Here is a 12,701-nt window from a genome sequence, read left to right as displayed (position 1 = left end):
CAATTAAGTTTCGCCATGTCATCAACCATTTTTCAATCACTCACATTTTTTTTTAGTGGCAATGGTCATCACTCACAACACCCAACAATAAACCCTCACATCCATTTATCACTCACACCCCATCACGCGTGAAAACTATCACAGAAACATGCCCATCACTCGTGAACTTTTATGGTGGCGGTGGAATTTTTGTTTGTTTCACGCGTGGAACTCTCCTATCACGGAGAAAAACTCTCCCACCCCCAGTCCCCTTATGTATGAAAAATGTGTTCCGGCCTCTTCATGGAACGGAACTATTCCTTTAACCTTGAAGATTGTTTCGAAAACCACATATAGGAAACTTTGATCAAAGGTGAGTAGAAAACTTAATAACCGAAAATAACGAATCATTGAGACAATGTTGCTTGGATTATTTGTATTTGTGTTATCTATGTATAAGTATCCAAAATCATTGAACCGAAGAGAACCAACATTATACCAACCCTTTATACTATTTTTTAGTTATTTACATAACAATATATATATATATATATATATATATATATATATAGGGAAAGTGTACAGTACAAATGTCCTTATCGTACATTACGTACGCTACAATCTCAGCCGTCAGATCATCTTCCCGCGTTTTAAAATCGCATGTTTTTTTATAACAGTTTCGCATGTGATAATTTTTTATGAATTCGCATGTTGTTTTATTGTACCAATTTCGCATGTGATAATTTTGATGAAATAGCATGTTATTTTTTTATAACAATTTCGCATGTGATAATTTTTGATGAATTCGCATGTTGTTTTTTGTATCAATTTCGCATGTGATAATTTTGATGAAATAGCATGTTGTTTTTTGTAACAAATTCGTATGTGGTAATTTTGATGAAATCGCATGTTAAAAAACCAACATGCGAAATTCTAACAAATAAACAACATGCGAATTCAATGCGGGATGATGATCGGACGGCTGAGATTGTAGCGTACGTAATGTACGATAAGGACGTTTGTACGTTAACCTAACCCTATATATATATATTACTTTGTAAATTAGTAACATGTTTTTTTACGTGACATAAAACTTGATTTAAATTATCTATATGAATTTAAAGTGACGATGAACAGTGAATGATAAGTTTGATGAACAGTGAATGATAAGTTTTAGGTTTTTGTTTTTTTTTTATTTTTAGTTATATATTAATTATTAATCTTTTGGTAAGTATTTTTAGTAATAAATAGGCAACAGATGGTTTTTTAGGTATTTATTTATTTATTTTTTTTTTGTTATTAACAATATTTTGTTATTATTCAATTTGTTTTCTACTAATAATTTGGGTTCATTAACTTTATAGAAAAATTTAAATTCATAATTATATTTATTATTTATTTTAACATTTCAAGTTATTTGCGAGTACGTTGTCGGTACGTTACCGAGGACATTGGATCGACAATTTGATTTTTTAGTAATAATTTGTGTTCGTTAACTTTATTAAAAAAAAATCTAAAGTCGCAGCTATGTTTATTTCTTATATTAACATTTCAAGTTATTTGCTGGTGTATTGTGAATGTATGTTACCGTAGACATTTGGTTTGTTACAAAACTCATACGATACATGCACTCTATAGAAATCAACACATGTTTTACATCGACAAAATGGACACCGGTACCGACACCGATGTTGTTAGAACAGTACCGGTCGGTTCAGATTGTCACGGTACTTGTACCGATATCCATTTATTGTCCCAGACAAAGTTGTATAAATGAAAATTTTTCGAAACTGGAAACCCTAAAAATGAATATGAGTACCGGTACCCATGTTGATCGGTATGATACGGTAGCAATACGTTGTCGGTTTATCAAAAGAAAAAACAATAAAAATAAATACGGTATCACAATTGATGTTGTTTATTTGGTTTGTTTCCGTTTGCAACGCTAGCAGCACAAAATCCGTTATCAAACAAATAACCATAAAAATGAATACATACCGGTAAAAGTATTGTTCGGTTCGTTACGATATAGTAGCGATATGATGAAAAAACAATAAAAATAAATACCGGTACCGACACATATGTTGTTAAACCAGTTTCGATTCAATTTAGTACGATACGACACAATATCCGTTTTCAATACAATTTATATCGCAATGCTGAAAAAATAAACAAAGAACTCAAATCAACTAAACCGATATGAACTAAACAACATTGATACCTGTATTGATATTCGTTTTATTGTTTCGATCGATGTAAAATATAGCAAGTGTTGGTATCGCAACAAACCGAACAGATGCCAATCGAATTCCCGTCGCGAAGCGCTAGGGAATCTCGCTAGTTGTTTATTAAAACGAGCTTGAATTGACCGGATGAGTTGTTTGTTTAGCTCTTAATGAAACTCTTAGTGGTTCAGATTCTTTTACTGGTTCAGTACTTAATGGTTTAGATTGTTTGTTTCGCGAGGTGGTGTCTGAATGATTCAGACATTTGTCTCTGAATAGTTAAGTATTATACTGAGTCTAAATGGTTAAGACGTCTTGTCTGAATTTGTCAGACATTTGCTTTTGAAAGGTTAAGCATTATACTGGCTCTTAATGGTTAAGACATCTTACTGGTTCAACCTCTTACTGGTTAGCACTTACTTGTTCAGAAGTTGTCAAACAGCCACTCACATCTAGAACCATCTGAAAACTGAATTAAACGAGAATAATATTTCCTAACAGCATAAATAATCGATCTGGACAACCAATACTGAATGGTTATATATAAGTACCGATTTTGACTCTTAAATTACCGAACTAAACAACCTATACTTACCACTACCCATAGTAAAGATTGGATTCTAAATAACTTAAAGCTATATGTTGGCAATTAATTTCAATATTAGCCTTTCTTTCATTCCGTCAGTTCATACATTCTCTACATACTTTTGGCACACATCCTTGATTGGAATTAAAGAATAACTGTCTTGCATATCTATGATATTTTACTTGATATCAAAGTTAAACCGACAATATTTGATATATTAATGGAAGTTTAATGTGGGTTTTCTCATGGATGGTCCATTTTGTTGTTGGTGTGGTAGGGTACATAAAACACTCCATTCATGCTCTCATTCAAGCAATCAATTATTAGATGATCACCCACCCATCAACCCCTCAATTTAGTCTTGTCCTCCCTCCCCACTATGCTGTCATATGGCCTGCCCTACTAACAAAAATGTATAATAACATGTACATCATATCATGTATTAAAAGTTGCTTATTAAACTTGATTATCTCTTTATGTTTGGTTGTGTTGGATTTTCGTAACTTTTGACCAATTTAGTTTTCTTTAAGTAGGGATGAAGAAGAAAGTAGTTGGACTCTAATATCACATCACATTGTTTCCAACTCAGACAAGTTCGAGTGCATCTAAAATGGTGTCAAGTGATGGACAAACGCATGATCAAAAGCGCTTAAAGTGTGAAGTCACTAAGCATACGGCCTTGTTCATTTTGCCAGAATCTTGTTGGTTTCACGTATAGTGTAAAATTGACAAATTGTTTTTGGGTGAATCACCAAAGCAATGAGCAAAAAAGTAAACATGAACGAAAAGTGGCATGTGGAAACTCTTAAAGCATGTGGTTAAGCACATCATCATGTCAATGAGAACTTTTTCTTCCAATTAAGCCTTTCAATCACACCAAGAGGTCAGATGGAATATATCTCAACAAAGACAAATGTTTATCGGTTGGTCAACTAACGTCTACAATGCATAATTCATGAAGTTTTCTATCAATGAATGATACGAGTTGGTATGGATAAAACATTTTCCAACTAAACGCTAAAGTTTCTTGTTGGTAGTTAAACAAAATCGGAATTAATCAAAGCAAGTAGGGCCTAGTGATTTTAGTGTTTCCAATTATGTGATACAAACAGTGCGTTAGGGATAAATAACACTTATCTCATTGTTGGGTTAGCAGACGCGATGAACCAAAAGTTGTCTAGATTTAGAAAATTTTTCAACAACTATGCTATTGTGCTTGCGCTTTTCTTGTAAGTTGTAAATGACGTGTTTGAAAGAAAAAATTGAGCCAATAACGAAGAAACAAATGCCTGAATGAGGGTTCTTAAAACGCACTTGACATCAACGAAACCTCCTTGGTCGATCCTTGGCTGTAAATACTAAGATCAAACTTTTGCAAAGCATAACACCGCCAATATCGTTACAAAAAGAGGGCTCTCCCTGTGGCCTCCCTCTACGTGAGAATAGTATCGGTTCTTTAAGATCGAATAAGGAATGTGAGAGAATAAAAGTTAGGGTTACGAGAGTGCAAAAGAATGCAAATACTTGTACTAGTAAGTATATTTAGGTAGATAAAAAATTAGGGTTTTCCCCTTAGAGATAGGAAAGAATCTCGATTGTATGAATTGAAATCAGATACCTCTTACCGGTAAAAGATATCCTTCCATAATTAAAATCTAAGAGAGATATCTACAAATTAATTAGAGATATATCCTCTTCAAATAAATTATGAAACGTATGCGAATTAGATAACTAAATCTAACCTAGCTAGGATGAACGGGTTTAACGAGGATGACGAATATTATGGAGCAAATCATTCGGTTCATACCTAGAAGAGTTATCAGGTTTGAGAAAAACAACCCCCATTAACGAATGTCATTAATGGGGGTGGAGTTTAACAGCTTGGCGACGTTAATGGGAGAGAGAGAGACGTTGGGGAGCGGGTGTTGGTCAAACTAGCCAGTTGGGTAAGTTGGGAACTTGGGTTGGGTTTTCAAATTAAAAAAAAAAAAAACTATTTTTTTAATACCACACCTAGTTAACGGACAATTTAGTTAATGACACTATGCTGAATTGGCTCAGATGTGGCAACATTTTCTTATTTAATGGAAAAGTGAATTAAACCACAATTAGGGTTGTAAACGAGCCGAACGAGCACGAAAGGCCTTGTTCGTGTCTGTTCGTTAAGGAAAAAGCTTGTTCATGAACTGTTCACAAACGCTTACCGAACGTGATTAGTTGTTCGTGTTCGTTTATGGAAATGCACATGTTCGTCAACTGTTCATGAACACTTACCATACACAAATGAACTCTAACAAATGTTCATGCACATAAATAAACACAAACAACGTTTATGAACACAAATGAATACAATATTCATTTTAAAATAAAATTTGCATTTTCATCACAAACATTACGAAAAATCCACAAAATATAAATAAACATTTAACATAATTATCCGAACAGAGTTGACATGATTATTAGAAACATGATTAACAAAAACTTAAGAGTTTATCAAGCTGTAACACAAACTAAAATTGAAATAGTGAAATGAGTGATGTTGTGAGAGGCATATAAAATAACTAGGGTTTCAAAATTTTAAAAACTAGAAACAATAAAACAAAACACATCATATAAAAACCTTTAAGCGAACTATGACAAATAAACGTTATCGAGCGAACATAAACGAACACATTACCAAACGTTCATGAACATAAACGAACAGATTACCAAACGTTCACGAACATAAAGGAACAAACACAACCTTTGTCCATGTTCGTTCATTTAACTTCACGAACGGAATTTCTCGTTCGTGTTCATTCGTTTACTAAACGAACGAACGCCGAACGGTTCACGAATTATTTGTTGAACGTTCGGTTCCTTTACGGCCTACCCACAATACATAATTTTAAAATGGTGGCGTTGTTCTATCTTACGCCTTTATCTCAAAACCGCTTCAAAAGGATGATTTGAACCGTTCAAGAAATGATTTAATTGGATGCTTAGGTTGCGGAGCTCTTCCACTTTTGTTTCTAACTAGTTGATGCCCCGCCCGCGTTGCGGGGAGATGGCCGAATAATGAGCGAGTGTTAGGCAGGTCATTGACACGAAACACAATTAAATCGAATCAACTAATTAAAATAAAACACTTTTATAGTTTTGAAAAAAAAACTAAAACAATGGCAATATTATAATTTTTAACCGAGTGAAAGTTGTATTTTTTTACTGGGGTAAAATCGTAATTTGCCAAAAGCTAAAGTAATGGCAGTACTATAAATTTGAACCAGGAGCACAGTTGTAAATTTTCACAGGGGCAAATTCTTAATTTCGAACTTGGGGTAACATCGTAATATAAATTTGAACTAAGGGCACAATCGTAATTTTAAGCTGGAGGTAAAAGCACAATTTTATTTTGAACCGAGGGCAAAATCGTAATTTTGAGTTGGGGGCAAAAACATAATTTTATTTTGAACTGGGAAAAAACGTAATTTTGAATTGAGAGCGAAATCACAATTTTTTAAACGGGGAAAATCGCATTTTTGAACAGAGGGCAAAATCGTAATTTTTAGCTGGGGGCAAAAACAAAATTTTATTTTGAACTGGGGGCGAAAAGGTAATTCTGAGTTGAGGGCAAAACCACAATTTTATTTTGAATGGAGGGAAAAATCGTAATTTTGAGCTGGGGACAAAATCGTAATTTTATTTTGAGCTGGGGGCAAAACCGTAATTTTAAAGAGGGGCAAAAACGTAATTTTAGAGTGGATATAAAATAATAAACCGGTTGGTCCAATGGGGGAGTGCCAGGCAAAGTCGTAAATTTGAATTTAGGGCAAGATTGTAATTTTGAGATGGGGACAAAAAAACGTAATTTTATTTTGAGTTGGAGGCAAAAACGTATTTTTAAAATGGATATCAAATAACAAAACGTGTTGGTCTAATAGGGGGAGTGTCAGGCTGAGTTGGAGACAAAAACGTATTTTTAAAATGGATATAAAATAACAAAACGCGTTGGTCTAATAGAGGGAGTGTCAGGCAGCTGCCTGACACTATTACCCCATTTGGTAAATATATATATAGGAAATTGAATTGATCATAATTTTTGTGGTAAACGGTGTTTGTGAAATTCTTTGGTTGTTTTCTTGTGGACGTATCCCTAGTAATAAAATTATTATTATATTATATTATTTACTCTCACAGTTACCAAAGGTAAAGCCAAATAACCAATTGACGACGGGCCAGTGGGTAAACCCACTTTACCCGCTTTGGGCCTTTTTTATCTAGAAGCCCAATTATTTAAAAAGCCCACCGATCATAATAACCTTGCTCGCTAAGGTTTCTTCTATGTGCAAATGGGCGGGAAACAGCTAAGGAAGACAGGGGCTCATTAAATGCATGACAAGAGGCGGCTCCGGTCTAAGTCACTGTATTATCCGACAGATCATTAATGAAGAGGATCATCCTGCCGTTGGGGGTCAGACACGTGTCTGACCTTCCCAAGAACCCCCAAAAACCGTCGGATCATACATGGGAGAATCCTTAACAAAGAGAAGGGCATGTCATTATATAAGAAAGGAAGAAGGATCCAAGGAAGGTATGATCTCCGGTTCACTCTCATTTATTACACCGTCATTTACTCTCCACATTAACTTCCGACCAATATTCTCACGTTTATTACACATCATCAAGATTCACACCAAAAGGGAAGCCTTCCGGTGATTATACTCATCGGAAGAAACTCCTCTCATTTCCGGCAAGTTTACTTATTCTCACGCCGGAGCTTGGTCACGGATCCCCCTCCCGGGGTCCCCCGTGACGAGGCTAACGGTTTATTCTTTTGTAGCAAGCAAGGATCAAAGCTCTTGACGTCACCGAAGATCCAGCCGACGTCCTCCGGAGGTTGGGTATTCGACATTGGCGCCATCCGTGGGACACAGGCCTGACCGGTGTTCCCACATTAACATCCGACGTTCAGAGAGCAACTCACCTTTCTAGAAACAGCATGGCAACTCCACACAGTTCACGTGTCACCCAAACGGCCCAAAATGATCTGGAAAAAGTCACTGTGGAGGATATCACTCATGAAGAGGATAACGAGAATCTGGTGGAAAACCTGGAAGAAACGGAGCATGTCACCCCTGGCTTCGTGGCCATGCACAGGGAGAAGATAACCAGGTATCTTGACGACCTGAAGAGACAAGAAAAGTTGGACAGCCTCACAGCCAGACTCTCTTTTGACACACCTTCTAATCAAGAAGGGACGAACCCCCAGAATAAGAACGACAACGGGGACCAGCTGGAAACGTTCATGACAGCCCTGAGGCAGATGTCTTCCGAAGAGAGAGAGGATCTGATCACCGGTCAAAAGCATAAGGAAAAGGAGAAAGACAGCTCAGGTAACACTGGTTTGGACCAACCCTACCTACCACGAGACTTGGCCGAAGTCTCAAAGTTCACAAGGAGAATATCAGAGGCACCCATGCCCCCCAAGACAAAGCTGCCTCCAGGCTTTGACCGCTACGACGGAACGAGAGATCCGGAGGATCATCTGCACGCCTTCCGAAGCAGGGCAACTGGGAAGATGGTCCATGCCAGTATGGTGCCATATGTTTGTGCAGACCTTAACAGAAGGAGCCCGACTGTGGTTTGATAGCCTTCCCTCGGGGAGCATAGGCAGCTACGAGGAGTTAAGCGAAAAATTCCTCAGGAATTTCGGCCAACAAAGGAAGGTGGTCAAGAATCCCAATGAAATCCTCCACATCAGGCAAAGGGACAACGAGCGAATAGACCAGTACATGAAAAGGTTCGTCAAAGAAAGCATGAACATCAAGGATGTCCCGGAGGTCATGAAGATTAGTAGCTTCATAAACGGGCTGAAACATGCACAACTGTGTGAAAAACTGGGAGAGGAGTTCCCTCCTTCCTTCGACAATCTCATGGACAGGATCAAATCTCTTGACGTCACCGAAGAACCAGCCGACGTCCTCCGGAGGTCAGGGCTTTCGTCCGGGGGAAGGATACGGTCAGCAAAGCTAAGGAGACAGACACCACACCCCGAAGGGCCACTCCAACGACAAGACCACCTGAGAAAGGTACCCCCTATTCACGAAAGCCTCCCTTTGATAGAATGTTGCATGACAGGGCAAGGCCCTCATACTCCCCCTACAGACCCCGAGGGAGAGGCCCTTTCCCTTACTCCGACAGCTTCACCCCCCTTGTCAAAACTCCAAGTGAGATACTGGCCACGGAAAGAGTGAAGAATTCTTTCCCGAGGCCACCCCCCATAAAGCCAGGTCCCAAAGCACAACCGAACGAATATTGTGAGTTTCATAAGGGCTTCGGGCATAAAACTGATGACTGCATGTACCTCAAGAGGGAAATAGAGGCTGCAGTGAAGACGGGAAGGCTGGCCCACCTGGTCAAGGAAATCAAGGAAGGGGGAGGGGATCGTAAGGGAAGAGATGCAAGAGAGCCTGGGAGGGCAGATGTTGATATGATAAGAAGAAGAAATGAATTTGATGTTACCAGAAGTGTTAAGGCCAGAATCCTAGGCTCTCCGAACTGCATGAAAACTCCCATCCTCATGCCATACTTGGAAGAAAGCGAAGTACAACGGCTTCCGCTGAATATCTCAGCTGTAATAGCCGGACACAAAGTTTCTAGAATACACGTAGACGGAGGATCCGGCGTCGAGGTAATATATGAACATTGCTTCCTCAGATTCGACAGAGATATAAGAGATAGACTGGAGGAGGACTCTATCCCGTTGGTGGGATTCAACAACAGTGTATCACACCCTCTGGGAAAGATCAAGCTCCCATTCACAGTTGGTGTAGGGGATAGGGTCCGGACAATCAACTTAACCTTCACGGTAGTCAGGGCACCCTCCAAGTATAACGCGATTTTGGGAAGACCTGGGATTGGAGACCTACAAGCACAAGCATCTACTCCTCACGGGGCTTTGGTATTCCAAACACCAAAGGGGCTTGCATGGGTTAAGTCAGCCTACGAAGTGGTCTCTTCAGTATCCAAAGGAGAGGAACCCGGGAAGACCCAAGGGAAGAAAGTGGAAGAATGGGTCCTCTGTGATAAGTTCCCAGAGCAAACGGTCAAGGTGGGAAGCCACCTAAGTGACAAGTGCAAGAGTGCCCTGAAAGAGTTGCTCCTCCATAACCTAGACGTGTTTGCGTTCCAACATGGTGACATGACGGGAATCCCCAGAAGCCTGACGGAACACCGACTCAACACCTCCACATGGGCGAAACCAGTGAGGCAAAAGAAGCGGAGCATGGGGCCAAACAAGAGAAGGGCTGCTTGTGAAGAGACTCGCAAACTGCTCAGGGCAGGGATAGTCAGGGAAGTCAAATACCCATCCTGGGTTGCCAACCCAGTTATGGTTCAGAAAAAAGATGGGGGATGGAGGATGTGCATCGATTTCCAAGACTTGAACAAAGCATGCCCCAAGGACTGCTACCCCCTCCCGGAGATAGACACCCAGGTCGACTCCCTGTCCCAGTACCCGCTGAAGTGCTTCCTAGATGCCTATAAGGGATACCACCAAATACAGATGTCAATAGAAGATGAAGAAAAGACCGCTTTCATCACCGATGAGGGAACATTTTGCTATACTAAGATGCCCTTTGGTCTTAAAAATGCGGGGGCGACATACCAAAGGTTTATGAACACCTTGTTTAGGGAGCAAAGGGGAATAAATCTAGAGGTGTATGTTGACGACATCGTCATCAAGAGTCTGACAGAAGCAGCCATGATAGACGACATAGCTGAGACTCTCAACACAATGCAGGATGTAAATATGAAGCTGAACCCCGGGAAATGCTGTTTCGGGGTAGAGGAAGGAAATTTCTTGGGGGTGGTGGTAACTAAAGGAGGGATAAAGGCAAACCCAGAGAAGACCCAGGCTGTGGCTGAAATGCGCTCCCCCAGGTCCTTGAAGGACATCCAGCAATTAAATGGAAGGCTGATTGCGCTAAATCGTTTCTTATCAAAAGTGGCTGACAAAACCCTCCCTTTTATGAAGGTGTTAAAAGACTGTCTCCAGTCCAGCAAATTCAACTGGACCACCGAGGCCGAAACCGCCTTTCAGGAGATGAAGACCTACATCTGCAAGCTCCCAAGGTTAGCCACCCCGGTGCCCGGGGACCCACTGCTCCTTTACCTATCTGCCTCTAAGACGACCATAAGCGCGGTCATGATGGTGGAACGGGAGGGGAAACAGATCCCCATATATTTCATCAGCAGAACGCTTAAGGGGCCCGAGGAGCGGTACATGCCTTTAGAAAAGCTTGCGTTGGCCCTGGTTTTTGCATCTAGAAGGCTCAGAAGGTACTTCCAAAGGCATAAGGTCACCTTAGTAACTGATCAACCCCTCCAAAAAGTGCTTAGAAAACCGGAACAGTCAGGGCGACTGGCTAAATGGGCCGTAGAATTGGGAGAACATTCTCTGGAGTTCAAGCCCAGGACAGCCATGAAGGGGCAAATACTGGCTGACTTCCTAGCAGAAGTGCCTGAGGACGAAGAGAGGGAATTACTAAGGTGGGAGGCTTTGGAGGAAGAAGAAAAAAGAAGGGAAGACGAGGCTGTCTGGAAGTTGTTCACGGATGGAGCATCCAGTGAAGAAGGGAACGGTGCAGGCATCACATTGATAAGCCCCGAGGGGGTTGAGCTGACGTATGCTATAAGGTTGGATTTCGAAAACACCAACAATACCGCCGAGTATGAAGCCCTCTTGGCAGGGATGAGATTGGCACAGAAGATGAAAGCAAAACACGTGGAGGCCAGTACCGATTCACAGTTGGTAGTAAAGCAGTATCAGGGGGAATATGAAACGAAGGATAGCATCATGGCTCGGTATGTGGCGAAAGTCAAGGAGACAGCTAAGGCATTCAGAACCTTCAAACTGGAATACATCCCTCGAGGGAGGAACAGGAAGTCTGATGCACTCAGCAAGTTAGCTTCAGTAGCATTTGACCACCTCGCGAAGGAGGTCAAAGTAGAGGTCCTGACATCCCCCTCCCTGGACGTAACGGAAGTGGCCACAATCGAAGGTTCCCAAGAAACATGGATGACCCCGATCATTAAATTCCTCCGGGACGGGACCCTACCCGAGGGGGAATGGGCGGCCAGAAAGGTAAGAGTCAAAGCCCTACAATATGAACTGATTGGGGAAGAGCTATACCGAAGGTCGTACCTGGGTCCGTCCCTAAAGTGCATAGACATGGAAGAGGCCGAATATGTGATCAGGGAAATGCACGAGGGAATCTGTGGAATGCACTCAGGACCAAGAACGGTTGTAAGAAGGGCAATGAACGCAGGATTCTACTGGCCGCGAATGTACGAGACGGCATCTGAAGAGATCAAGAAGTGTGATAACTGCCAAGTACATGCACCAATGCCGCATCAGCATAAACACCCTATGGTCCCGGTCTCGACATCTTGGCCATTCCAAAAATGGGCCATCGACATAATCGGGCCTTTCCCGGAAGGCCCCGGGGGGTGGTGGCCATTGATTATTTCACTAAGTGGATCGAAGCGAAAACCCTGGCGAAGATCACCGGAGATCAAATGAGACGGTTCGTGCTGGACAATATCGTGTGCAGATATGGGGTCCCGAAGGAACTGGTGAGTGACAACGGGGTGCAATTCGCCGGAAGACCCTTCAAGCCGTGGTGCGAGCAGATGAGGATTCAACAAGTGTTCACCTCTGTAACCCATGCTCAGAGTAACGGGTTGGTGGAGAGAGCCAACCAAAGCGTTATCAAAGGAATGAAGGGCAGGCTTGGGAGGAAACAGAAGGGCTGGCTGGAAGAACTTCCATTTGTGTTATGGGCATACCGAACCACTCCCAAAAGTTGCAATGGGGAGACCCCATTCAGTCTTACCTACGGGACGGAAGCCATGATCCCTGCAGAGATCGG

At 41.1% G+C, this 12,701-nt stretch overlaps 1 protein-coding gene across 1 annotated transcript; it reads left to right on the top strand.

Moving 5' to 3' along the window:
- Window positions 1-9,127: 9,127 nt before the first annotated feature.
- On the top strand, window positions 9,128-12,352 carry LOC110893270. The gene has a single exon (XM_022140381.1). It carries the CDS (start codon window positions 9,128-9,130, stop codon window positions 12,350-12,352), a length of 3,225 nt encoding a protein of 1,074 aa, XP_021996073.1.
- Window positions 12,353-12,701: the final 349 nt, after the last annotated feature.

Source organism: Helianthus annuus, chromosome 12 (assembly GCF_002127325.2).
Source record: "Helianthus annuus cultivar XRQ/B chromosome 12, HanXRQr2.0-SUNRISE, whole genome shotgun sequence".
In the NCBI taxonomy this organism is placed as follows: domain Eukaryota; kingdom Viridiplantae; phylum Streptophyta; class Magnoliopsida; order Asterales; family Asteraceae; genus Helianthus; species Helianthus annuus.
This window is presented reverse-complemented; position numbering and strand designations above follow the sequence as displayed.

Excerpts from the sequence above, each read along its gene's own strand:
- LOC110893270 (XM_022140381.1), top strand. The coding sequence starts at position 9,128 with ATGTACCTCAAGAGGGAAATAGAGGCTGCAGTGAAGACGGGAAGGCTG.